Raw genomic sequence first — 27,205 nt, 5'->3', positions numbered from 1 at the left:
AGTGAAACAATGAAGACCCACTTCAGAACTTCACTTTGTCACTAGTGATGTGAGCAACTTCTTTGCTGAATTAAATGATAGGTTTTGAATACTGGGAAGAATATTTCCTTAATTTGTTGTGCATTTGCAGTGTAATAGCTAAAGAAATGACAGTTTTGGGTTCAATCTTTACAAGCATCTTTTTTACTACTTTCTTAAGTCTAGACCCGGGGTAGGCAAACTATAGCCTGTGGGCCAAATCCAACCTATGGCCTGTTCTTTTGTACAGCCTGAGATCTAACCACCAAAGAAACAGAGACTGTATGTGCCTCACAAAGCCTAAAATATTATCTGGCTCTTTATAGAAAAGGTTTGCTGACCCCCTTGTTCAGTCAATTAATAAACCAACACAATAATTTATACTGATTTCCATTGTATAAATACTTCTACCATGGCCAGTTTCAAAATATCAATGTGATATCACTGAACACAAATTTGGAAATTGATGAACAGTCACATACCATTATAAAATATTTCCACCAGGCTGGGCATGGTGGCTCATGCTTGTAATCAAGGAGTTCAAGACCAGCCTGGGCAGCATAGTGAGAACTCTACAAATAAATACATAAATAAAAATTAGCAGGGTGTGGTGGCATGCACCTGTAGTCCCAGCTACTTGGGAGGCTGAGGCAGGAGGACTGCTTGAGTCAGGAGTTCAAAGTTGCAATAAGCTGTGATCACACCACTGCACTTCAACATATATATATCAGATATTAATAACCTTTAAGAGCATAAATAGGCCGGCACAGTGGCTCATGCCTGTCTATAATCCCAGCACTTTGGGAGGCCAAGGTGGGTGGATCACTTGAGGTCAGGAGTTCGAGATCAGCCTGACCAATATGGTGAAACCTCATCTCTACTAAAAAAAATACAAACATTAGCCAGGTGTTGTGGCAGGCGCCTGTAATCCCAGCTACTTGGGAGGCTGAGGCAGGAGAATCGCTTGAACCCGGGAGGCGGCGGTTGCAATGAGCCGAGATCGCACCACTGCACTCTAGCCAGGGTGACAGAACAAGACTCCGTCTCAAAAAAAAAAAAAAAAAAAAAGATATAGACATGTTGGCCGGGCATGATGGCTCACGCCTGCAGTCCCAGCACTTTGGGAGGACAAGGTGGGCGAATCACTTGAGGTCAGGAGTTCCAGACCAGCCTGGCCAACATAGTGAAACCCCCATCTCTACTAAAAATACAAAAATTAGCCAGGCGTGGTGGCAGGCACCTGTAGTCCCAGCTACTCGAGAGGCTGAGGCAGGAGAGTTGCTTCAACCCAGGAGGTAGAGGTTGCAGTAAGCCAAGAGCATGCCACTGCATTCCAGCCTAGGTGACAGAGCAAGACTCCGTCTCAAAAAAAAAAAAGAAAGAAAGAAACAAAGAAAGAAAAATATAGACATGTTATCAGGCACAGTGGCTCATACCTGTAATCCCAGCACTTAGGGAGGCGGAGGTGAGAGGATTACTTGAGCCCAGGGGTTGGGGACCTGCCTGGGCAACATAGCAGGACCCTGTTCTCCCAAAACGAAAAAAAAAAAAATAAAGATATAGATATGTTAAAAGTAAAAAGACTTTTTTACTTTTTTAGGTTGGGTCCAGTGGCTCATGCCTGTAATCTCAGCACTTTGGGAGGCCAAGGTGGGCAGATCACTTGAGGTCAGGAGTTTGAGACCAGCCTGGCCAACATGGTAAAACCTCATCTCTACTAAAAATACAAAAACTAGCCGGGTATGATGGCAAGCTCCTGTAATCCCAGCTACTCGGGAGGCTGAGGCAGGAGAATTGCTTGAACCTGGGAGGCAGAGGTGCAGTGAGCCAAGATCACGTCACTGAACTCCAGCCTGGGCGATAGAGTGAGACTCAGTCTCAAAAAAAAAAAAAAAAAGTGAAAAGACTTTAAAAAAATAACAGGCAAGGCTGGGCGCAGTGGCTCACGCCTGTAATCCCAGCACTTTGGGAGGCCGAGGCGGGCCTATCACAGGAGTTCGAGACCAGCCTGGCCAGTTGGTGAAACCCCATCTCTAATAAAAATACAAAAATTAGCCAGGCACGGTGGCAGGCACCTATAGTCCCAGCTACTCCAGAGGCTGAGGCGGGAGAATCGCTTGGACCTGGGAGGCAGAGGTTGCAGCGAGCTGAGATCATGCCACTACACTCCAGCCTCGTGACGGAGCGAGACTCTGTCTAAAAAAACCAAACAAACAAAAAACAGGCAAACGCACTAAGCAAAGCTGCAGTAACTGTATTCATAGTAGACAAAGTGGACTTCAGAAGAAGGAATGTTATCAATGATAAAGAGGAAGGCCATATTATGAAAAATGGGTCAATTAATCAAGAAGATAAAATAATTCTAACCGTGTATGTGCATAACAACAGAGCGTCAAAATTCATGAAGCAAAAGCTGATAGAAGAGAATGGAGAAATAGACAAATCCACAATTACAGGTGGAGATTTCAATACTTCTCTTTTAGAAATTAACAGAAAACACTGGGCAGGGTGGCTCACATCTGTAATCCCAGCACTTTGGGAGGCTGAGGTGGGGATGATAGTGTGAGCTCAAGTGTTAGAGACCAGCTAGGGCAACATAGTGAGATCCTGTCTCTACTAAAAACAACAACAGCAACAACAAATTAGTCAGACATGGTGGCAGGTGCCTATAGTCCCAGCTACTTCGGAGGCTGAGGCAAGAGAATCATTTGAGCCCAGGAGGTTGAGGCTGCAGTAAGCAGTGATCACGTCACTGCACTCCAGCCTGGGCAACAGAGCAAGACTGTATCTCAAAAACACACACACACACACACACACACACACAAAACACCAAAATCAAACAAACAAAAAAATAAATCAATGGAACAAGTAGACAGAAAACCAATAAGTATATAGATGTAAGCAATACTCTAACAAAACTTGACCCAATTGACATTTATAGAACACACTGCCCAACCACAAGAGAATACATATTCTTTTTCAGTCAAATGGAACATTTACCAAGATAGATCATCTTCTGGGAAATAAAGCAAACCATAACAAATGTAAAAGAATAGTAACCATATAAATATCTCCTTTGATCACGATGGAATTGAATTAGAAACCAATAAGAAACATACTTGGGAAATTCTCAAATATCTAGAAGTTTTAAAATACACTTAGAAATAACTCATAAATCAAAGAGGAACTCACAAAGGAAATTAGAAAATGTTTTGAATTGAATAGAAGTTTTCACTTCTGTTCAAAATTCATGGGATGTAAAAAAAACAGTGCACAGAGGGAAATGTTTGGCATAAAATGCTTACATTAGAAAAGGGTCTTGGCCAGGTGCAGTGGCTCATGCCTGCAATCCTAGCACTTTGGGAGGCTGAGGCAGGAGGATCACTTGAGCCCAGGAGTTTGAGACCAGCTTGGGAAACATGGTGAAACCACATCTCTACAAAAAATACAAAAATTAGCCGGACATGGCAGTGTGTGCCTGTAGTCTCAGCTACTTGGGAGACTGAGGTGGGAGGACCACCTGAGCCCGGGAAGGTCAAGGCTGCAGTGAGCTGTGATCACATCACTGCACTGCAGCCTAGGTGACAGGCAAGACCCTGTGTAAAAAAAGAAAAAGAAAAAGAAAAACAAGAAGAAGGGGCTCAAATCAATGATCTATCCTTTTATTAAGAAGTTAGAAAAACGAGAAAAAGAGCAAATTAAACCCAATTTAAACAGAAGGAGGAAATAATAAAGATCAGAAACCAATAACATTTAAAAAACAAAATCAATTATGCCAAAGCTGTTTCTTTGAAAACACCAATAAAAGCGATAAACATCTTGCTAGACTAGTCAAGAAAAAAAGAAGACATGAATTTCCAGTATCAGAAATGAAAAAAGAGGCATCAGTCCAGATTCTGCAGATATATAAAGGGTAATAAGGAAATATTATGAAATCTTTATATCAATAAATCTGACAACTTAGATCTTTTCCAAGAAAACTCCAGACCCAGATGGTTTTACTGGTAAATTCTACCAAATATTTAAGAAAGAAATAATACCAATTTAACACAAACTCTTTCAGAAGATTGAAGAGAACACTTCATAGTTCATCTTATCAGTATTACCCTGATACTTCAAAGACATAAGAAAACACAGACCAGTATTCTTCATGAATATAGATACAAAAGTCTTCAACAGAATATCAGCAAATCTAATCTAGCTAATATGAAAAGGAAAATAAATACAACTAAATGGGGCTAATTGTGGAATGCAGTGTTGATTCAACACTCAATGTTGAAATCGATCAGTGTAATTTACCATATCAACAGAAAAAGAATAAAAGCCCCAAGACCATCTTACGTGATGTAGGAAAAGCATTTGATGAAATGCAACATCCACTCATGCTAAAAACTGTCAGCCCACTAAGAGTAGAAGTGCAATTCCTCAACCTGACAAAGTCCTCTACGAAAAAATGTGTGGCTGATATCCTGCAGAGGTGATACTACTGAATGCTTTTTTCCTAAGATTGGGAAAAAGGCAAGGATGTTTGTTTTTTCTACTTCTATTCCAAATTATACTGGAGATCCTAGCCAGTAAAATAAGGCGAGAAAAATAGATTAAAGGCATACAAATTGGAAAGGAAGAAATAAAACTCTATTAGGAAATTTTTAGCAAAGTCACAAGATACAAGGTCAATATATAAAAATCAATTGTATTTCTATATACTGGGAATGAACAACTGGAAATTTATATTATTTATTTATTTATTTATTTGAGACGGCATTTTGCTCTTGTTGCCCAGGCAATGTCTGGGCAATTGTCGTGCAGTGGCGCGATCTCAGCTCACTGCAACCTCTGCCTCCCGAGTTCAAGCGATTCTCCTGCCTCAGCCTCCCAAGTAGCTGGGATTATAGGCATGTGCCACCACACCCGGCTAATTTGTATTTTTAGTAGAGATAGGGTTTCTCTATATTGATCAGCCTGGTCTCGAACTCCCTACCTCAGGCGATCTGCCCACTGAGACAGTATCTTGCTCTGCTACTCAGGCTGGAATGCAGTGGTGCAATCATAGCTCACTGCAGCCTCAATCTCCTGGGCTCAAGTAATCCTCCCACCTCAGCCTCATGAGTGGCTGGGATTACAGGTGCGTGCCACCATACTCAGCTAATTAAAAAAAAAAAATTTTTTTTTGGTAGAAATGGAGTCTCACTATGTTGCCCAGGCGGGTCTCAAACTCCTCGCCTCTGGCCAGGCGCGGTGGCTCATACCCGTTAATCCCAACACTTTGGGAGGCCGAGGCGGGCGGATCATCTGAGACCAGGGGCTCAAGACCAGCCTGGCCAACATGGTGAAACTCTGTCTCTACTAAAAATACAAAAAAATTAGCAGGGAGTGTTGGTGCACGCCTGTATTCCCAGCTACTCAGGAGGCTGAGGCAGGAGAATTGCTTGAACCTGGGAGACTAAGGTTGCAGTGAGCCGAGATCACGCCACTGCACTCCAGCCTGGGCCACAGAAAGAGACTTAGTCCCTGCTCCCCCAAGAAAAGAACAAAAATGAATCTCAACCCATACCTTGCACCAATGATTTTAGACCTAAATGTAATATTTAAAACCATACATCTTTTAGAATAAAACATAAAAAAAAATCTTTGTGACTCTGGAATGAGAAAATTTTCTTAAATATGATACCCAATTGCAAACCGTTTAAGTGAAAAAATTAGTAAGTTTGATTTCAAAATTTAAAACTTCTGATCTTTGAAAGACACGGTTAAGAAAATGAAAAATGTGAACCACAGACTGGAAGAAAATATTTACAAAACAAAATGCCTATTTGATAAAAACTTCTATGTAGAATATGTGAAGAACTGTCACAATTCAATTATAAAATGACAATCAACCTAACTTAAAAAATGGCGGGCTGGGCACAGTGGCTCTTGCTTGTAGTCCCAGTACTTTGGGAGGCTGAGGTGGGAGGATCACTTGAGGCTCAGAGTTCAAGACCAGCCTGGGCAATGTAGGGAGACATCATCTCTACAAAAAATTAACAATTAGCTAGGTATTGTGGCATACATCTGTAATCCCAGTGACTCAGGATGCTGAGGTGGGAGGATTACCTGAGCCCAGGAGTTCAAGGTTGCAGTGAGCTATGATGATCATGTCACAGAACTCCAGCCTGGGTGACAGAGGAAGACCCAGTCAAAAAAATAATAATAATAAAAATAAAGGCAAAGTTTGTAATTAGGCTTTGTTTCCCTACCCAAATCTCATCTTGAATTGTAATCTCCATAATCCCCATGTGTCAAGGGTAGACTAGGTGGAGGTATTTGGATCATGAGGACAGTTTCCCCTATACTGTTCTCATGATAGTGAGTGAGTCTTAGGAGATCTGCTGGTTTTATAACCATCTGGCATTCCCTGTGCTTGCACTCACTCCATCCTGCTGCCCTGTGAAGAAGGTGCCTACTTCTCCTTTGCCTTCTGCCATGATTGTAAGTTTCCTAAGGCCTCCCCAGCAATGTGGAACTGTGAGTCAATTAAACTTTTTCCTTTATAAGTGACCCAGTCTCTGGTATTTCTTCATAGCAGTGTGAGACCCAGCTAATACAGTTTGTATTCCATGGATGACTTGAAAAAACAAAATTAAAATGGGCAAAGATTTGAGCAGACAGATCTTCACCAAAGAAGATATACAAATGGAAAGTAAGTCCATGAAAAGATTCTCAACATTATTGGTCATTAGGAAAATGCAAATTAAAGCCATAATGAGTCACCCCTATATAACAATTAGAATAGCTAAAATAAAAACTGAATACCAAGTGCTGACAAAGGATGTGGAGCATCCAGAACTCTCATACATTCCTGGTAGGAATTAAAATGATACATCTACTTTGAAAAACAGTTTGGCAGTTTCTTTTAAAGTTAAATATACAGCTGACATATGATCCAGAAATCCCACTGCTAGCTTTTTTCCCAAGAGAAACAAAAACTTATGGCCGGGCATGGTGGCTCACGCCTGTATTCCCATTTGAGACCAGCCTGGCCAACATGGTGAAGCCTCACCTCTACCAAAAATACAAAAATTAGCTGGGCGTGGTGGCGGGCATCTGTAATCCCAGCTACTCGGGAGGCTGAGGCAGAAAACTGCTTGAACTTGGGAGGCGGAGGTTGCAGTGAGCCGAGATCGCGCCACTGCACTCCAGCCTGGGCCACAGAGCAAGACTCTGTCTCAAAAAAAAAAAAAAGAGAAAGAAGAACGTATATTCACACAAAACATGTGCACAAATGTTTATGGCAGCTTTATTCATAATCACCAAAAAATGAGAAACAACCCAAATGTCTTTCAACTGGTTAATGGGTAAACAAATTGTGGTACATCTACACCATAGAATGCTACATAGCAATAAAAAGACTCTTTACTGATACAACAGTATGGATAAATGTCAAGTGCATTGTGCTAAGTAAAAGAAGTCAGACTCAAAAGACTATCTACTGTATGATTCCATTTATATGATGTTCTGAAAAAGGAAAAACTATCAGCGTAGAAAACATAACAGTGGTTGCCAGAGCCTAGAAGTGTAAGAAGGATTGATTGCAAAGGGGCACAGGGAATTTTTTTAGGTAATGGGAACATTTTGTATCTTGGTTTCAGTGGTGATTACACAATTATATATATTTGTCAAAACTCATAAATTGTACACTACAGAGGGTGAGTTACTTGACTTAAAAAAAATTTATAGATCATTGGTCAGGCATGGTGGCCCACACCTGTAATCCTAGCACTTTGTGAGGCTGAGGCGGGCGAATCGCTTGAGCCCTGGAGTTTGAGACCAGCCTGGGCAACATGGCAAAAACCCATCTCTACTAAAACTACAAAAACTGAAGTGGGAGGATTACTTGAGCTTGGGGAGGTCAAGGCTGCGGTGAACCATGATCGCGCCACTGCAATCCAGCCTGGCTTACAGAGTGAGACCCCGTCTCGGAGAGGCTGAGGCAGGAGAATGGCGTGAACCCGCAAGGCGGAGATTGCAGTGAGCCGAAATTGTGCCACTGCACTCCAGCCTGGGCGACAGAGTGAGACTCCGTCTCAAAAAAAAAAAAAAAAAAAAAAAAAAAAAAAAAAAAAAAAAAAAAAATTTACAGATCATAAATACTGTTTTCATTTCATTTTTAGAAGGTTGTCCTCAAATAATTCACAAATTCCATTTAAGAAATGGAGCAGGCTGGGCGCGGTGGCTCACGCCTGTAATCCCAGCACTTTTGGAGGCTGAGGTAGGCAGATCACTTGTGGTCAGAGTTCGAGACCAGCCTGGCCAACACGGTGAAACCCTGTCTCTACTCAAAATACAAAAATTAGCCAGGCCTGGTGGTACATGCCTGTAGTCCCAGCTACTAGGGAGGCTGAGGCAGGAGAAAAGCTTGAACCTGCGAGGCAGAGGTTGCAGTGAGCCGAGATCGTGCCACTGCACTCCAGCCTGGGCGACAGAGTGAGACACCATCTCAAAAACAAACAAACAAACAAACAAAAACAAATGGAACAGAATAGAGAGTCCAGACATATATGAAAAATTAATATGAAATGTGACTTTCTTTTAGGTTATCTCAACATATTATTTAAAAATAATTACCTTTGGGAGGCTGAGGTGGGCAGACCACAAGTTCAAGAGATCAAGACCATCCTGGCCAACATGGTGAAACCCCGTCTCTACTAAAAAATACAAAAATTAGTTGGGCGTGGTGGTGCGCGCCCAGCTACTCTGGAGGCTGACGCAGGAGAATCGCTTGAACCCGGGAGGCGGAGGTTGCAGTGAGCTGAGATTGCGCCACTGCACTCCAGCCTGGCAACAGAGCGAGACTCTGTCTCTAAATAAATAAATAAATAAATAGCTCATTAAAAATAATTTTAAGACGTTTAAGACCGGGTGCAGTGGCTCACGCCTGTAATCCCAGCACTTTGGGAGGCCGAGGCGGGTGGATCACGAGGTCAGGAGATCGAGACCATCCCGGCTAGCACGGTGAAACCCTGTCTCTTACCAAAAATACAAAAAAATTAGCCAGGCATGGCAGCGGGCGCCTGTAGTCCCAGCTACTCAGGAGGCTGAGGCAGGAGAGTGGCGTGAACCTGGGAGGCAGAGCTTGCAGTGAGCCGAGATCGCGCCACTGCACTCCAGCCTGGGCGACAGAGCTAGACTCCGTCTCAAAAAAAATAAAAAATAAAAAAATAATAAATAAATAATAAAAAAAAGACGTTTAAGTACTTTTTAATTATATAAATTACATATTAGTTTTACCCGAAGATTCTGAATCAGTATACCTGAGATAGCCAAGGAAGCTGCATTTTAACCAGCACCACAGGTGATCCTGACGCTAGTGATCTGAGGCCTGTTTTATAAAACACTAAGGCGCTGGCCAATATGGCGAAATCCCGTCTCTACTAAAAATGCAAAAATTAGCTGGGTATGGTCGCGAGTGCCTCTAATCCCAGCTACCTGGGAGGCTGAGGCAGGAGAATAACTTGAACCCAGGAGGCAGAGGTTGCAGTGACCCGAGATTGTGCCACTGTACTCCAGCCTGGGTGACAAGAGCTAAACTCCATTTCAAACCAAACAAAACCAAAAAAACCACTAAGGCGGCTGGACACAAGAAGAATTGTCTTGGGCCACACATAGAATACACTAACACTTGCTGGGCATGGTGGCTCACGCCTGTAATCCCAGCACTTTGGGAGGCCGAGGTGAGCGGATCACCTGAGGTCGGGAGTTTGAGACCAGCCTGACCAACATGGAGAAACCCCGTCTCTACTAAAAATACAAAATTAGCCAGGCGTGGTGGTGCATCCCTGTAGTCCCTGCTACTCGGGAGGCTGAGGCAGGAGAATTGCTTGAACCCAGGAGGCAGAGTTTGTGGTGAGCTGAGATCACATCATTGCACTGCAGCCTGGGCAACAAGAGCGAAACTCCATCTCCAAAACAAAACAAAACAAAACAAAAACCTCTAAGGCCAGGTGCAATGGCTCATGCCTGTAATCCTGATACTTTGGGAGGCTGAGGCAAAAGGATCCCTTGAGGCCAGGAGTTTGAGACCAGCCTGGGCAACGAGGCAAGACCATCTCTGCAAAAAAAATCTTTTTTTTTTTTTTTTTGAGATGGAGTTTCACTCTTGTTGCCCAGGGTGGAGTGCAATGGCACAATCTTGGCTCACTGCAACCTCCACCTCCTGGGTTCAAGTAATTCTCCTGCCTCAGCCTCCTGAGCAGCTGGGATTACAGGCACGCATGCGCCACCACGCCTGGCTAATTTTTTGTATTTTTAGTAGAGACGGGGTTTCACCATGTTGGCCAGTCTCGAACTCCTGACCTCAGGTTATCCACCCGCCTCGGCCTCCCAAAGTGCTAGGATTACAGGGGTGAGCCACTGTGCCCGGCCTGCAAAAAAAAATTTTACAAAAGTAAATAAACACTAGGAGGCGGTAAAGCATTGTGGTGAAGAATGAGGGTTCTGCAACCCGACTGCCTAGTTTAAAATTCGGCTTCGGCCAGGTGCGATGCTGTAATTCCAGCACTTTGGAAGGCTGAGGTGGAAAGATCCCTTGAGCCCAGGAGTTTGAGACCAGTCTGTGCAATGTAGCAAAACCCCGTCTCTACAAAAAATACAAAAATTAGCTGGGCATGCCTGGGTATGGGTGGGTGCCTGACATCCCAGCTGCTCAGGAGGCTGAGGTGGGAAGATCACTTGAGCCTGGGAGGTGGTGGTTGCAGGGAGCAGAGATCATGCCACTGCACTCCAGCCTGGGTGACAGAGAAAGACCCTGTCTCAAAAAAAAAAAAAAAAAAAAAAATCCTGCCTCAACCACTTATTTATTTATTCACTGCAAAAGCAATGGAAGCTTTCTCTGCCTTGGATTATTGTCTATAAAAAGGTGGTAATAATAGTATCCACCTCATTTGATTGTTAGGAGGATTAAAAGAGATGGCAGGCCAGGCGTGCTGGCTCACGCCTGTAATCCCAGCACTTTGTGAGGTCAAGGCAGGTGGATCACTTGAGGTCAGGAGTTTGAGACCAGCCTGGCCAACATGGTGAACCCCCGTCTCTGCTAAAAATGCAAAAGTTAACCAAGCGTGGTGGTGCACGCCTGTAATCCCAGCTACCCAGGAGGCTGAGGCAAGAGAATCGCTTGAACCTGGGAGATGGAGGTTGCATGAACCGAGATCGAGCCATTGTACTGCAGCCTGGGTGACAGAGTGAGACTCTGTCTCAAAAAAAAAAAAAAATAGATGGCATATGGAAAGCACTAGCACAATGTCTGGCACTTAGTGGTGCTGTCACTGTTCTAAGTGACATGCAGTACCCTTGCAGTGCTGTTGTAGGAGGCTTTCTTTCATGGAGAGTAGGCTGTGGCCCAGATCTAGAATGTCATGGAGTAAAAATATATCTATTTCCATTTCATTTCTAGAGTTTTTTTTTTCTTCCCTCCCAGGTACTTCACAGTAGACCGGGCAAGCCTTACACTATGAAACAGAGCAGGGGTGTGTGTGTGTGTGTGTGTGTGTGTGTGTGTGTGTGATGAACATACAGGAGTAAGAAAGGCAAGGATTTTGATTTCAGGTCATAAGAAGGTGATAATTTGTCAAGCACATAGTTCTCAAAAGAAAAGATCATCTCCATTTATAAATGTTGTCACAGGTATGGTACTGTTTATAATAAATTCTTGTTTTATGGAGGATTATGGGACTCTGAATTTGTGAGACTTGGTTTTTTAAAGAAAATTATACCACTTCTGTTGCATTACTAAGTACAGATGTATTTATATTAGAATGTGGAAAAAATTCACATAATTCATAATTCACCAAAGAAAGTAAGCAGGTGATGGTCCATACCTTTACGCATGGGTGGTCTTGATTGATTAGCATTTATTTACTTACTTTCTTTTTGTTTTTTGAGACAGAGTTTTGCTTTCTCACCCAGACTGGAGTGCAGTGGTGTGATCTCAGCTCACTGCAAACTCCCCTCCTGGGTTCAAGCGATTCTCCTGCCTCAGCCTCCCGAGTAGCTAGGACTACAGGTGTGTACCACCACACTCGGTTAATATTTGTATTTTTAGTAGAGACGGGGTTTCGCCATGTTGGCCAGGCTGGTCTCGAACTCCTGACCTCAAGTGATCCACCCACCTCGGCCTCCCAAAGTGCTGGGATTATAGGTGTGAGCCACCACTTCTGGCCAATTGATTACTATTTTTAAAGACAAGGTAGTTGGGGTTATGTGATTTTTTCCAAGATCACATGGAAAGTGTAAAGGAAGTAACTAGAATGTGGCCTTCCTGCCTCTTGATGTAAATCAGGCATGTCCAACCCACGGCCTGTGGGCCACATGCGGCCTGGGATGGCTTTGAATGCAGCCCCACACAAATTTGTAATCTTAAAACTTTATGAGATTTTGGCCTGGTGAGGTGGCTCACACCTGTAATCCTAGCACTTTGGGAGGGCGAGGCGGGCAGATCACCTGAGGTCAGGAGTTCCAACTCCTGACCAATATGGCAAAACCCCATCTCTACTAAAAATGCAGCGCATGGTGGTACGTGCCTGTAATCCCAGCTACTCGGGAGGTTGAGGCAGGAGAATCACTTAAGCCTGGGAGGTGGAAGGCAGAAGTTGCAGTGAGCCCTGATTGTGCCACTGCACTCTGCCTGGGCAATTGTCTCAAAACTGTCTCAAAACAAACAAAACCACATCATGAGTCTTTTGCAATTTTTTTTTTTTTTTTTTTTTTTTTTTTTTTTATGAGAAGGAGTCTCTCTCTGTCACCCAGGCTGGAGTGCAGTGGTATGATCTTGGCTCCCTGCAACCTCCACCTCCCAGGCTCAACCAATTCTCCTGCCTCGGCTTCTTGAGTAGCTGGGACTACAGGCGTGTGCCACCATGCCTGGTTAATTTTTGTATTTTTAATAGAGACAGGGTTTCACCATGTTGCCCAGGCTGCTCTTGAACTCCTGGCCTCATGTGATCCACCTGCCTCGGCCTCCCAAAGTGCTGGGATTACAGGCATGAGCCACCATGCCCAGCAAGGGTTAGTATATTCTATGTGTGGCCCAAGATAATTCTTCTTCTTCCAATGTGGCCCAGGGAAGCCAAAAGATTGGATACCCCTGACCCCTGATGTAAATGTTTACTCCAATTTTGATGGTAAAGATAGAGCTGGTGGCCAGGCACAGTGGCTCACATCTGTAATCTCAGCACTGGGAGGCCAAAGTAGGCCGATTGCTTGAAACTAGGAGTGTGAGACCAGCCTGGGCAACATGGCAAGACTCCATCTCTATGAAAAAATACAAAAATTACCCAGGCATGGTGGCACGTGCCTGTGGTCCCAGCTACTCGGGAGGCTGAGGTGGGAGGATCACCTGAGCTTGGGGAGGTGGAGGCTGCAGTGGGCCAAGATCACACCATTGCACTCCAACTTGGGTGACAGAGTGAGAACCAGTCGTCTCAAAAAAAAAAAAAATACATACACACATACATATATATATATATATATATATATATATATATATATATATATAATCTCTCTCCCCATAAGTGTATATACACACCACATATATACGTCATGGAGCCATATACGTATACATACGTATATATGTGTGTATAATAAATTTGAGGGGCTAGGCACAGTGGCTCACACCTGTAATCCCAGCACTTTGGGAGGCCGAGGGGGGGGGATCACCTGAGGTCGGGAGTTTGAGACCAGCCTGACCAACATGGAGAAACCCCATCTCTACTAAAAATACAAAATTAGCTGGGCATGGTGGCATATGCCTGTAATCCCAGCTACTTGGGAGGCTGAGGCAAGAGAATTGCTTGAACCTGGAAGGTGGAGGTTGTGGTGAGCCAAGATCATGCCATTGCACTCCAGCCTGGGCAACAAGAGTGAAACTCCGTCTCAAAAAAAAAAAAAAAAAAGATTTGAGCAAAGACATGCAAAGTCACCTTTAAAAAAGACAGGTCCCCCAGCAGCCCATTTTTTTTTCCTCCCATCACATTTAAGTCATGTGTATGGGATCATGAAGGAGGTGACAATTTGGGATTTTGTCAGTGTATGTTTCCGAAAGTGAATGGTTCACAGCTGACGAGTATCCAACAGAACCAGTTACACAGAAGACTGAGGAGTGGCTGTCATGGCTGTGATCTCACATGATCTCACATGTGAGTGCATGATCTCACATGATCTCAAGTTTTCAGTCTGAGACCTCCTAAGGCAAAAAGAAGAAAAAAAAAAAAGGCAGGCCTCAAGCCAAGACTTGACTTCAAATTGACTGAAGTATAACGTAATTGTGGAAATAACAGCTCATTGCGGTTGGAGGGTGAGGAGGAGGTTGGTCAGCCATAAAAACATAATTTTTGTAATTTTTTGTAGAGACAGGATTTTACCATATTGCTCAGGCTGGTCTCAAACTCCTGGGCCTAAGCAATCCACCTGTGTCGGCCTCCCAAAGTGCTAGGATTACAGGCATGAGCCACCATGCCCAGCCTATATGTATGTTTTAAAGTGTGGTTCTCAGGCAGCAATTTTATTTCTCTATTTCCAGAGATTTTTCAGGGCAATTTTATGATTAACTCCATATACAGCTTAATATGTCAAAAAGACCTGACTTAAATTTTTTTCTTGAAACAGCCTTTAACATATGTCAAAAATATAATATATTCCTGATACTTGTGTCCAAGCAGATATAAGTTCTAAATAGGGCAAAGGATCTACCGAATGCTTGATGTCCTCAAATATGCTATGATTTACCATCTGTCAAGATGAAAATACACTCATGTATACGCAGCTATTTAAAGTATCATAGGCTGGGTGCAGTGGCTCACACCTGTAATCCCAGTACTTTGGAGGCTGAGGTGGGTGGATCACTTGAGGTCAGGAGTTTGAGACCAGCCTGGCAAACATGGCAAAACCCCATCTCTACTAAAAATACAAAAATTAGCTGGGTGTGGTGGTACATGCCTATAATCCCAGCTACTCGGGAGGCTTAGGCAGAATTGCCTTAACCCAGGAGGCGGAGGTTGCAGTGAGCCAAGATGGCACCACTGCACTCCAGCCTGGGAGACAGAGCAAGCAAGAAAGAAAAGAACGGAAATAAATAAAAGAAATAAATAAAGGGAAGGAAGGAGGGAAGGAAGGAAGGAAAGAGAAGGAAGGAAGGAAGGAAAGAAAGAGAGAGAAAGAAAGAAAGAAAAGAAAGAATCATAATGGGGCCAGGCATGGTGGCTCATGCCTGTAATCCCAGCACTTTGGGAGGCTGAGGTGGGTGGATCACGTGAGGTCAGGAGTTGGAGACCAGCCTGGCCAAAATGGTGAAACTCTGTCTCTACTAAAAATACAAAAATTAGCTGGGTGTGGTCGTGGGTGCCTGTAATCCCAGCTACTGGGCTGAGGCGGGAGAATTGCTTGAACCAGGAGGCGGAGGTTGTAGTGAGCCAAGATTGTGCCATTGCACTCCAGACTGGGTGACAAAGCAAGACTCCATCTCAAAAACGAAAAATAAATAAAATAAAGTATCATAATGGGCTGGGAATGGTGGCTCATGCCTGTAATCCCAGCACTTTGGGAGGCTGTGGTAGGAGTATCACTTGAGGACAGGAGTTAATGTTGTCCTGAAAAGGTGGGCTTCGGAGGGAATTGAAGGAGAGGAAGTTGAAGAGGAAGCACTAGTCCACATAGCAAGATCCCATCTCTGTGAGACAAAAAAAAAAAGTACAATAATGGAGAAATTCCAGCACATGAATCAAACAGGATGTTGCAGATTCTAAACACGAATCCAATGTGCTGTCAAAACTGTACAAGGATAACTTAGTTTTTTTTCCTGAAGGCTTCCTTCATTGAATAATTATAATGAACATTGTAGATGTGGTAAAAATTATCTGTAAATATGTCTCCTTATGAAAGCAAAAACTGGATATAATGAACCTAAAGCAATTTGTTTAACTTGTAAGCTGTCTGTCCAAAAAGTAGCAAATTTGGCTCCACTGTCATTTATAGTTTTGGTTATAAAAATGGATTTATGTTGGACGGAGAACAGCATGCTCTATATTCACACATAACAAACTACACTTTATTGTGGTTCCTGAGCAAAGCCAGCTTCTCCATGCCCTCTGGGGTGGTGTGAGAGGGGGAAGCTGGAATCTGAATGGGAAAAATTCTTCATGGTGGGGGAGAGCTGCTAGCCTCTGATGCCTGCTGCTGTCACATCTCAAACTTCTCCAAAAGACTTGAGCATAGAAAGCTAATGAACTTAGGCCGAGCACGGTGGCTCACGCCTATAATCCCAGCACTTTGGGAGGCTGAGGCAGGCAGATCACTTGAGCTCAGGAGTTTGAGACCAGCCTGGGCAACGTGACGATACCCTATCTCTCAAAGAAATACAAAAATTAGCTGAGTGTGGTGGCATGTACCTGTAGTCCCAGCTACTCAGGAGGCTGAAGCAGGAGGATAGATTCAGCCCAGGGGGGCTGCAGTGAGCTGTGATCATACCATTGCACTCCAGCCTGGGAGCAGAACATTACACTGGTCTGAAAAAAGAAAAGAAAAGCTAATGAACTTAGAAATAAAATTTCTATTGTAGAAAAACTTAATAGCTGTTATCAGTATTGACTTTGTCAATTTCAGGAAACTGTATAGCACAAAGAATTCTTGGTAAGTGGAGACCATAAAGGGAAATGAAAACTGTAGTGGGAGTCTTACAATGCCACAGTTTTGGTGATCTGACAGCCAAATGCCTTTCCTCTGATTGAATGAGTTGCGCACACAATAAATTTGACGAAGATCCTGGGCTAACTTGTAAAACAAGCTCAGATTAGCTGTGGCTATTAAAAAATCAATCATAGTTTTCACCAGAGAAGGGAGATAGTTCTGTCTGACTTTCAGGTTGGTTGATTGCTCAAGTATCCTCTTTCATAAATGTATTCTTCCTCATTTTCTGATCAGTTTTGGTTGTGCAAAAAGAAAACAGTGGTTTTATTTTACACCAGCAGAGATGTGGTTATTTTGTGGTATGTTTTACAAACTCTTTAAGATCACTTATGTTTATGTATATACACATTTGGTCTATTGTAAAATATTTACATTTTAAGTTTTAAAAGATTTCTCATAATACAGTACTTTCCCCCATGTATTTTATATAAACCATAAGTTTTAATGTTTCATATTTATAAAATAAGAAGCCTTTATAGTTTCAAAATAAATACCCACGGTGAATTTGGTGGAGAGGAAGCAGTCATTTAGAAGACCAAGCCCACATACATACAAGAGACAGCAATTAAGAGGCCAAGGACAGGGTTGTTTTGAAAGGATATTTAAAACTAGATGAAAGATATTTGGATCTTCAAAAACGCCCTAGAAACTGAATGAAAGCAACAGCCTTCTGTCTTTTATCAGAGCTCTGACTCATAGACCTGTTATTGGAAGGACATTATTTAGTTGAAATATATATTTAAAAATACTTATATTCCTTTAAGTAGCTTATACTGTATGTGAAGATGTCTTTTAAGGATTCAGAAGCACAAGCAGAAGGATCTGTATAAACACAGAAGTGGGCTGGGTGTGGTGGCTCACGCCTGTAATCCCAGCACTTTGGGAGGCCGAGGCCGGGTGGATCACCTGAGGTCAGGAGTTCGAGACCAGCCTGATCTACATGGAGAAACCTCGTCTCTATTAAAAATACAAAAAAAATCAGCCAGGCATGGTGGCGCATGCCTGTAATCCCAGCTACTCAGGAGGCTGAGGCAGGAGAATCGCTTGAACCTGGGAGGCAGAGGTTGCAGTGAGCTGAGAACCCGCCATTGCACTCCAGCCTGGGTAACAAGAGTGAAAGTCCGTCTTGAAAAAATAAAAATAAAAAAAAAGCACAACTTAGGTGGTACAAAACATGTGTATCAAAATGCCTAATTTAGAGGCCAGGCATGGTAGCTCATGCCTGTAATCCTCGCACTTTGGGAGGTTGAGGCAGGCAGATCACTTGAGTCCAGGAGTTCAAGACCAGCCTGGGCAACATGGCGAACTGTGTCTCTACAAGATAACACAAAAAACTAGCTGGGCATGGTGGTGTGTGCCTGTAGCCCCAGCTACTTGGGAGGCTGAGGTGGGAGGATCGCTTGAGCTAGGAGGTGGAGGATGCAGTGAGCTGAGATTGTACAACTGCACTCCAGTCTGGGCAACAGAGACCCTGTCTTAAAAAATAAAAATAAAATAAAATAAAATGCCTAATTCACATAGTTCTGTTGGAGAAACTGATTCGTTTGGTGGAGCCCAGGATTTAGGTTGAAACACTCTCCCTAATTAATTTGTCTTATAGTAGACTAAGTTTAAAGTAGATGGCTGTTCATCTCTTGGACTGCTTAAATAACTTGTGCAAGGAGAGCAAGGTTTACATCTGCCTTATGATTCCATAATAACCACCACAGCTACTATTTGAAAGATGACTATATATATAGGGGATTGTGCTGACAGCTGTCCAGACAACTCATTTCATTTTCTCCAGGACTCTGTGAGTGTATGTGAGGGACACTGGGATTCCTCACATTCTAGAAGGCTCTGATGAGCAGTCTGAGGTAGCAGGTGGGACTCTACTCCAGAGGTGGAGCTCGGACACTGGAGTGGACACTGGACCAGATTAAGAAATAGCCAAAACACAGCCTGGGCAAAAGTAGCTTTAATCAGACATGCTCACCAGTGTGCCATGTCGATTTACCACTGCCATGGCAACACTCGACAGTTACTGTCACTTTCCGTGGCAGTGATCCAATGACCCAAGAGTTACTGCCCATTCCCTAGAAATTTCTGCATAAACAGCTCTTTAATCTACATGCAATTATTTATTTATTTTTTTTTGAGACAGAGTCTTGCTCTATTGCCCAGGCTGGAGTGCAGTGGCATGCGATCTCGGCTCACTGCAACCTCTGCCTCCCGGGTTCAAGCGACTCTCCTGCCCCAGCCTCCTGAGTAGCTGGGATTACAGGCGCCTGCCACCAAGCCTGGCTATTTTTTGTATGTTTAGTAGAGACGGGGTTTCCCCATGTTGGCCAGGCTGGTCTCGAACCCCTGACCTCGTGATCCATCCACCTCAACCTCCCAAAGTGCAGGGATTATAGGCATGAACCACCGTGCCCAGCCTCCCACTTTTAGTTTCAAGTAGAGGCTGGGTATAGTGGCTCTTGCCTATAATCCCAGCACTTTGGGAGGTTGAGGCAGGCAGATCATGAGGTCGGGAATTTGAGACCAGCCTGGCCAACACGGTGAAACCCTGTCTCTACTCAACATAGAAAAATTAGTCGGACGTGGTGGCGCATGCCTGTAGTCCCAGCTACTCAGGAGGCTGAGGCAGGAGAGTCACTTGAGCCCGGGAGGTGGAGGTTGCAGTGAGCTGAGATTGTGCCACTGCATTCCAGCCTGGCGACAGAGCGAGACTCCGTCTCAAAAAAAAAAAAAAAGTGGGTATAAATATGGCTGGAAAACTACCCTCAGCTGCTACTCTCTCCCTATGGGGTAGCCCTGCTCTGCAGCAGCAGCCATGGAGCTGTAACACAGCCTCTTCAATATCAGCCATGGAGCTGTAACACAGCCTCTTCAATATAACTGTTTTCTTCTACCTCTGGCTTGCCTTTGAATTCCCTCCTGATAAAGCCAAGAACCCAGAGGGCTAAGCGCCACTTTGGGGCTTGCCTGTCCTGCATTATCTCCATTTCTGTTGTCACAATTATTGGGGATACCTGTAGTCCAGGAGGAACTTGGGAAATCTGGAAGCTTTCAAATTTGGCAAGGGGTTGTCAAAATGACCACAAAGCACATTTCCTCAGGGCAGCTTTCCCTGAACACTCTCCTTCCCTCATGCCCTCCACCCCTAATTAAGTCGGATCTCTCCAAGTTCTCGTAACAGTATACAAATCCTTTCTTGCTCTCAGCAGTTTGTAATTATGTATTCAGGTCTGTCTCCTTACTAGACGGTAAGCTCTATGAAGGTGAGACATTGTGTTTATTTTGCTTTCTATTCCCGTAAATCCAGGGCCTGGTATATTCCACGTACCCAATAAATATTTATTGCATATGTGAAAGTGGCATTTCTTTGTCTTTCTGTTAATATTCTTGACATAAACTCAAACAGATGTGAGACTGATGAAGGAGGAAATCATGGGAGTTCAGAAGGTTCTGTAAGCAGGTGAAATGCTCTGGCGGGTACTGACTGGGTAAATAGGTGAGCCAGCTGGAAAGAATTTTATATATCAGGGGAAAAGACTTTCCTACTAAAAAGACAGGCATCTTTGACAAGTAGGTAACTTGAGTTTACTCCCTGATTTTTATTTTATTTTTTGAGACATGGTCTTGTGCTGTCACCCAGGCTGGAGTGCAGTGCTGTGGTCATGGCTCACTGCAGCCTCGACCTCTCAGGCTCAGTTGATGCTCCTGCTCAGCCTCCTGAGTAGCTGGGTGTACAGGCACACACCACCTCACCTGACTAATTTTTGTAGTTTTTTTTTTTTTTTGGGGGGGCGGGTAGACACAGGATTTTGTCATGTTGCCCAGGCTGGTGTGGAACTCCTGGGCTCAAGCCATCTGCCTGCCTCGGCCTCCCAAAGTGCTGGGATTGTAGACATGAGCCACTGTGCCCACCTGATTTTGCTTTTAGGTTTGAAATTTTTTTTTTATAGTTCTGTGTTTATTTGTTTTACTTTGTTTTTGGAGACAGACTTTTGCTCTGTCACCCAAGCTGGAGTGCAGTGGTGCGATCTCAGTTCATTGCAACCTCTGCCTCCTGGGTGCAAGTGATTCTCATGCCTCAGCCTCCCAAGTACCTATACAACCATGCCCAGCTAATTTTTGTATTTTTAGTAGAGATGGGGTTTCAACATGTTGTCCAGGCTGGTCTTGGATTCCTGGCCTCAAATGATCTTCCCACCTCGGCCTAGTTTTGTGTTTTATATTTTTTTCCCCATTCAGTTTGAAATGTCACGAGGATAGACACATGTGTGAAGACAGATACATTATTAAGAGATGCTGTCATCATGGGTTCTAAGAGAATGTTTTATGGAGAGTAGCTTTGCAGAGACCAAAGTCTCTGACAGATTATCAGACATTAGATTCTTACAGGATGGCCACCTAGATCCCTCACATGGGCATTTTACATTAGGACTGAGCATCTTTATTATGATAACTTTGGTTGATGTTTTACAGTTTAAAAAACTCTCAGATCATCTAATTCTCACAAATGTCTTGTGAAGCAGACAGCTCAGAACCATGGCTCTTAGTTTACAGATGAGGAAAGAGAGGCTCAGATGAGGTTGATTTACCCAAGTTAAAGTGAAAACAAATTAACATTTTTTGAGTGTTTACTAAATGTTGAGGCACTTATTAAGCCCTTTATATTGAGTATATAACATGATATTCACTGCATCCTTATGAAATAGGTAACCATTATTATTATTTCCATTTTACAGATGAGGAAACAGACATGTAGAGGTCAAGTAATTTGCCTCAAATTGCATAATCGAGAAGCATAGAGCCCAGCTTAAAACCCAGATAGTCTGGCTCAAAGTGCAGATGATAAACTATTATGCTAATGAGTAGCATTGGGAGTTCTCCAATGAAGCACACGGTGTTACTTGTATTTGCTACTAACGTCTTTTTTTTTTGAGATGGAGTCTCACTCTGTCACCCAGGCTGGAGTGCAGTGGTGTGATCTCGGCTCACTGCATCTTCCGCCTCCCAGGTTCAAGCAATTCTCCTGCGTCAGCCTCATGAGTAGCTGGGATTGCAGGTGTAGGCCATCACCCCTGGCTAATTTTTTTTTGTATTTTTAGTAGAGACTGGGTTTCACCATATTGGCCAGGCTGGTCTCAAACTCCTGACCTCGTGATCCACCCACCTCAACCTCCCAAAGTGCTGGCATTACAGATGTGAGCCACTGCACCTGGCCAACTACTAACATCTTCTAACCCCTGGTTCAATTCTGCTACTTGAGGCTCTTTTTTTTTTTTTTTTTTTTTTTTGAGATGGAGTTTCACTGTGTTGCCCAGGCTGGAGTACACCGGCATGATCTCGGCTCACTGCGGCCTCTGCCTCCTGGGTTCAAGCGATTCTCCTGCATCAGCCTCCTGAGTAGCTGGGATTACAAGCATAAGCCATGGTGCCTGGCCTAGGCTGCTAATTTTTTTTTTTTTTTTTTTGAGACGGAGTCTTTCTCTGTCCCCCAGGCTGGAGTGCGGTGGCGTGATCTCGGCTCACTGCAACCTCCACCTCCTGGGTTCACGCCATTCTCCTGCCTCAGCCTCCCGAGTAGCTGGGACCACAGGCGCCCGCCAGCATGCCCGGCTAATTTTTTTTGTATTTTTTAGTAGAGACAGGGTTTCACCGTGTTAGCCAGGATGGTCTCGATCTCCTGACCTCGTGATCCACCCGCCTCGGCCTCCCAAAGTGCTGGGATTACAGGCTTGAGCCACCGCGCCCGGCCGCTAATTTTTTTTTTTAAACCTATCTGCAGTTTTGCCTTGTCACCCAAGCTGGCGTGCAGTGGCACAATCTCAGTTTACTGCAACCTCAGCCTCCTAGGCTCAGGTTGATCCTCCCACCTCAGCCTCCTGAGTAGATGGGTCTACAGGTGCATGTCACCACGACTGTCTTATTTTTGTATTTTTTGTAGACATGGGGTTTCTCCATGTTGCCCAGGCTGGCCTTGAACTTCTGGGCTCAAGCCATCCACCTGCCTTGGTTTCCCAAAGTGCTGGGATTACAAGCATGAGCCACGCTGCCTGGCCTATGAGTTCTTTTTAAATCATTATCTCTTCAAGGAGATAACAATCATCAGTAGATTTTGTATAGATCCAAACTCTCTGCTTGTGGATTCTCTTAACATGATACTTTGTAATTGAAAAGAGAATATGAAAATGCCAAGCTTTGTAACTTCAAAGAACAACAATAACAAAAAGCCTTTGCCTAGAGATCTAGATAGGAAAGTGATCCCACCAAAATTTTGGGCTTGTGTACAGGGCTGTGACCCAAGTGGGACACCTGGGGTCAATGAGCAGAGTTCAGTGCAGAGGGTCATTTGTGTGTCTTTTGAATATCACTAACTGCATCTCAAGATCATGTTAGAACGAGTATTGGCTCCTATTTGGCTTTTTGTGTTATCTTGCCTCTTCCCGTCTCCATTATGGATAATTGAGGTTTTAATATATGGTAGTGACATTCTAGTAGATGAAGGAAGGGGGCTGTCCCCAATGGGGAATCTGAACTTCTGCTTCGTATATTTACTCTTGCTGTTTTCCTTCCTCCTCATTTGTAATTCAGGAGGCTCTCTGAGAAGAGACAGCAAAGCTTCTTAGATGGATCGAAAGACCACGAGCTGGGACACCAAGTTCTATGAAAAGGTCAGCTATTGAATTTGCTCTGCTACCTTCAGGCAAATCATTTGATCATCGGATGCTCTGGTTTCTTCCTGTGCCTGCTAAATGTAAATAGCATGGGTTTGAGTGTTTTGTGGTTATTATAGAGTATTTTAAATGTATGAGTGATTTATTTTTCCAGGCCAGCTGCTCAGATATAAAACAAAATCTGCTCCTTTGAGCTGTTAGGCTTTGTGGCAGTTAACTGACCCCAAAATCCTTCTGACTACAGCAGCCATCTACTTGCTTGTTCATCTGACAACATTTTGCAGTCTCTGAGCTATAGCTATGTGGTCTCACTCTATAGCTGGGGCATACCTTTTTGTCTCCTTTGTCTTCAGAAAGGAAATATGCCATTTTATGCACTCCTGCTGCTTTCACCCCCACTTTAAAAAGATGAAGGCTTCCTTTTGTGAGAGTTGCTTTGTCTGTTACACTGATCCTAAGAGACAGGAAGGAGAGGTGACATAGTAAATAAACAGTTATTGGACTTGCTACCGTAGTTCCTTTTTGATGATTTGGGCCAGGACCACTAGAGGTTTGAATTAGATTTAGTAAGGCTTGGGCTCTTCGGGGTTTTGGCAGGAAGCCGTCAGGGAATATATTGGAAAGAGAGAACACAAAATACCGGCCCCTACCCACCCTGTGCCTTTTTGTTTGTTGTTACAGCCTGTTACATTAGGCAACAAGATATCCTTGTTAGCCAAAGGTGTCAAGCTGAGATTCTCAGAAGCTAATAAAAGAGCTGCTGGGCCGGGCGCAGTGGCTCACGCCTGTAATCCCAGCACTTTGGGAGGCCAAGGCAGGCGGATCACGAGGTCAAGAGATGGAGACCATCCTGGCCAACATGGTGAAATCCTGTCTCTACGATAAACACAAAAATTAGCTGGGCATGGTGGCGCGCACCCGTAGGCCCAGCTGCTCGGGAGGCTGAGGCAGAAGAATTGCTTGAACCCGGGAGGAGGAGTTTGAAGTGAGCGGAGATCGAGCCACTGCACTCCAGCCTGGAGACAGAGCGAGACTCCACTGTTTCAAAAAAAAAAAAAAAAAAAAAAAAAAGCTGTTAGGTAAGGAATGATTTTGTTCCCCATCTGTGGCTCACCACCCCACTGTTTCATAAATGAAAATCTCTGATGTGCAACATTGAATTAACTAAAAGGCTTACTTCTTTTGTTTTGAACTTAGACACATTTACATTATTTCTGGTGCAGTTAAATTAAAAGCACTTCCCAAACAAACCTAGGAAAGTATTAAAGTTAGGGACCCCCACGAAATGTTACTTAATTGTGGCTTGGATAATAGCAGGAAGAACTGCAGACAGGAACACAATGTAACTAACCCTTCAGTTCTGAAATGTTGCTAGGTCTCCTCGTGTTATAAATGATCAAATAAATATCCGGGTTAAACACTGCTCCCAGAGCTGAGTTCACTCTAAGAGTGTTGGGTCCAACTTCCCTGTGCTAATTCAAGGAAACAAGGCAGCCAAGGAGTCTAACTTGAGGTCTTCATTCTTGGGCAGGGCCATCAATACATCTAAAACATTACTTGTGGGTACCCCAGCTGCAGTAGCTTCCCCAAAAGGCAGAATTTTCACTAATTCCTTACAGAAACACGCAGCCAGCAACTTCTCAGGCCTGGGGAACGGGGCAGGCGGGTCGTGGTGGTGGGAAGAGTAGAGGAGGGAGTCTGGTAGGTCGGTTCTAAATGTAAACTGGAAACTATGCATCCGAGCGGGTAACCAGCACTGGCAGCATTCGTCTCCGGGAAGAACCTGTGTGTGAGTGTCAGGATGCACGAAAGGAATGACTCCCCTCTTTGCGGCCCCGGGGTTAACTGCACGACCCTGTCAAAGTCCCGCCGTGGAGTGGGATGAGGGTCGAGAGGTAACGACTAACGCGAGGAAAGACTAGAGGTCCTTCCAGCACCACCTTGGAAGGGCAGGGAGGCTGCAGTTACCGCCTTCGGAAGTGAGCTCCTCAGCCCTCAAAAAAATTAAAAGCACCTCCGCCATTACTAGACGCCGAGGCAGGGCCGGGACATGAGAACGCGCCCCGGGCGGATGCGCACTCCCTTTGTCCCGCCTCCCAGCGGCTCTCTCATTGGACGGAGGGAGGGCGCCGGGAGAGAAAGCGCCGCGGCCGCTAGTAAGTGCTCCGGCTGGAAACTGGTTCAGGGGGCAGCGGCGTTCCGCAGCGGGAAGGGAAGGGGGAGGTGCCGAGGCTGCGCGCCGGCTGCTCCTCCCCACCCCCAGCCTCTGCCCTGAAGGGGGCTGGATGGGCAAGTCGGACGCGATGGCTCGAGCTCGGGCGGTGGCGGCGGTGGCCAGAGGCGGTGGTGCCTCCTCCTCCTCGTCCCGGCGCCAGCGGTGATCCGAGCGAGCGGCCGCGGCCCCCGATGAGACTGCTGGCGGGCTGGCTGTGCCTGAGCCTGGCGTCCGTGTGGCTGGCGCGGAGGATGTGGACGCTGCGGAGCCCGCTCACCCGCTCCCTGTACGTGAACATGACGAGCGGCCCGGGCGGGCCGGCGGCGGCCGCGGGCAGCAGGAAGGAAAACCACCAGGTACTGGCCGGGGCCGGGGCCGGGGCGGGGGCGTGGCGGCCCGGCCTTCCCGCGCTGGGCCCGGCTATTGTGCGGGGCGGCTCCTCGAGGGGGCGGCCCGGCCCTCGCCCCTCCGCCTCGGCCCCTCGGAAAGTTTTCCCCGCGCCTTCCCCGCCGGGCGTCGACTCCGCCAGCCCCGGGCACCCGGCCGCGGCCCCGCGAGAGCCTTTTGTTCGTGGCGCAGGCGGGGCATGGCCTCCCGGGCCCGATCGTGAGCGGCCCGGAGCCCCGCATTGTTCCTGGGTCCCGGGCGGTGACTACGGACCCCCGGCGGCGGGACTGGGGAACTTTGGGACCAGAGCGTGGCCCGCCTGGCACCGAGGCCTGAGACTGAACAGACCCGGCCAGATCCATTACCCCCGAGAAACAAAACGAAAAGCCAGCCCCTCTTTTTGTCTCGTTGAATCCCAGAACGTACAAAGGGTCGTAAAGAAATGTAACTGTACATTGCGAGCCGTCGAACTCTCCAGGCTGATTGGGGTGACATTTCTCCCTAAGCTCTTAAAAAATGGGTTTGACAGGTTGTCGCTCCCATCCTACGGAACCTTCCCCTCCTTCCTAGCAGAGATCTCCTTTAAACTTGGATTTAGTCAGTCTGCTGGAAAGATTGTGTGTGATGAGGAGGAAGATTATGCAAGTTTTACAGGAAGGGTTTTTAACACAGAACGGGACGGGAGGGAGTTTTAGTTATGCATCGTGAGCGTTGCGCTGTGACCTAGTAGGTAGGCTTTTCATTAGCTCAGTCTTGCGCCACTTAAACGTGTACAGGTTAACTGTGGAATTAAGTGAGATATTTCGTATATGACCTTAAGATAGTTTGCAGTTAGTGTTAAATTCATTGAAAAGAGGCTTTTGAACTCTGCCAGAGTGTTGGCTTGTCATATCTAGCATTTATAATACATTTTGCTTTTCCATAGAGCATTAACTATTCCCTATATCATCTTGTGTCTCATCATTTTCATATATTTCTAATTTTCCTACATTACTTTTTTATTATGCCAGGTGTTCAGATAATTTACACCCAGGTTGATTTCATGTGTTTTAATGAAGGTAGAGAATTGTCTAAGAAGGAGATAGAGCAATTTAGAAAAATAGGATTTAGTTTTTAGTAATATTTATATTGGGCTTTTTTCTATTTTTAAAGGAATCCTAAATTTCTGTAAATTTTTTTGAAAGCCTCCAGCCATCGCCGT

General features: G+C 44.8%; 1 protein-coding gene and 1 long non-coding RNA gene across 5 annotated transcripts in view; one reads left to right on the top strand and one right to left on the bottom strand.

Annotated features, from left to right (window-relative positions):
- Positions 1–8,124: 8,124 nt before the first annotated feature.
- Positions 8,125–25,512, bottom strand: LOC129457474 (uncharacterized). 2 transcript variants are annotated; one of them, XR_010114246.1, is made up of 3 exons: positions 25,020–25,512; positions 23,733–23,856; positions 8,125–8,705 (listed from the first exon to the last, which is right to left on the bottom strand). It is a non-coding gene; the product is annotated as an uncharacterized lncRNA (long non-coding RNA). The 2 variants fall into 2 exon arrangements; XR_008649261.2 differs by lacking the exon at positions 8,125–8,705 and adding an exon at positions 16,078–16,553.
- METTL9 (methyltransferase 9, His-X-His N1(pi)-histidine) overlaps positions 25,504–27,205 on the top strand; it is a 59,059-nt gene continuing 57,357 nt past the window's right edge. The window contains exon 1 of one of the 3 annotated variants that reach the window (XM_055232658.2): positions 25,504–25,973. In XM_055232658.2, the coding sequence (XP_055088633.1) occupies positions 25,809–25,973 (165 nt within the window). In that variant the 5' untranslated portion in view covers positions 25,504–25,808. The remainder of the gene's footprint in view (positions 25,974–27,205) is intronic. The other 2 variants (XM_055232659.2, XM_055232660.2) reach the window with 2 other exon arrangements.

The sequence above is a fragment of the Symphalangus syndactylus genome, chromosome 11 (assembly GCF_028878055.3).
Source record: "Symphalangus syndactylus isolate Jambi chromosome 11, NHGRI_mSymSyn1-v2.1_pri, whole genome shotgun sequence".
In the NCBI taxonomy this organism is placed as follows: Eukaryota; Metazoa; Chordata; class Mammalia; order Primates; family Hylobatidae; genus Symphalangus; species Symphalangus syndactylus.
This window is presented reverse-complemented; position numbering and strand designations above follow the sequence as displayed.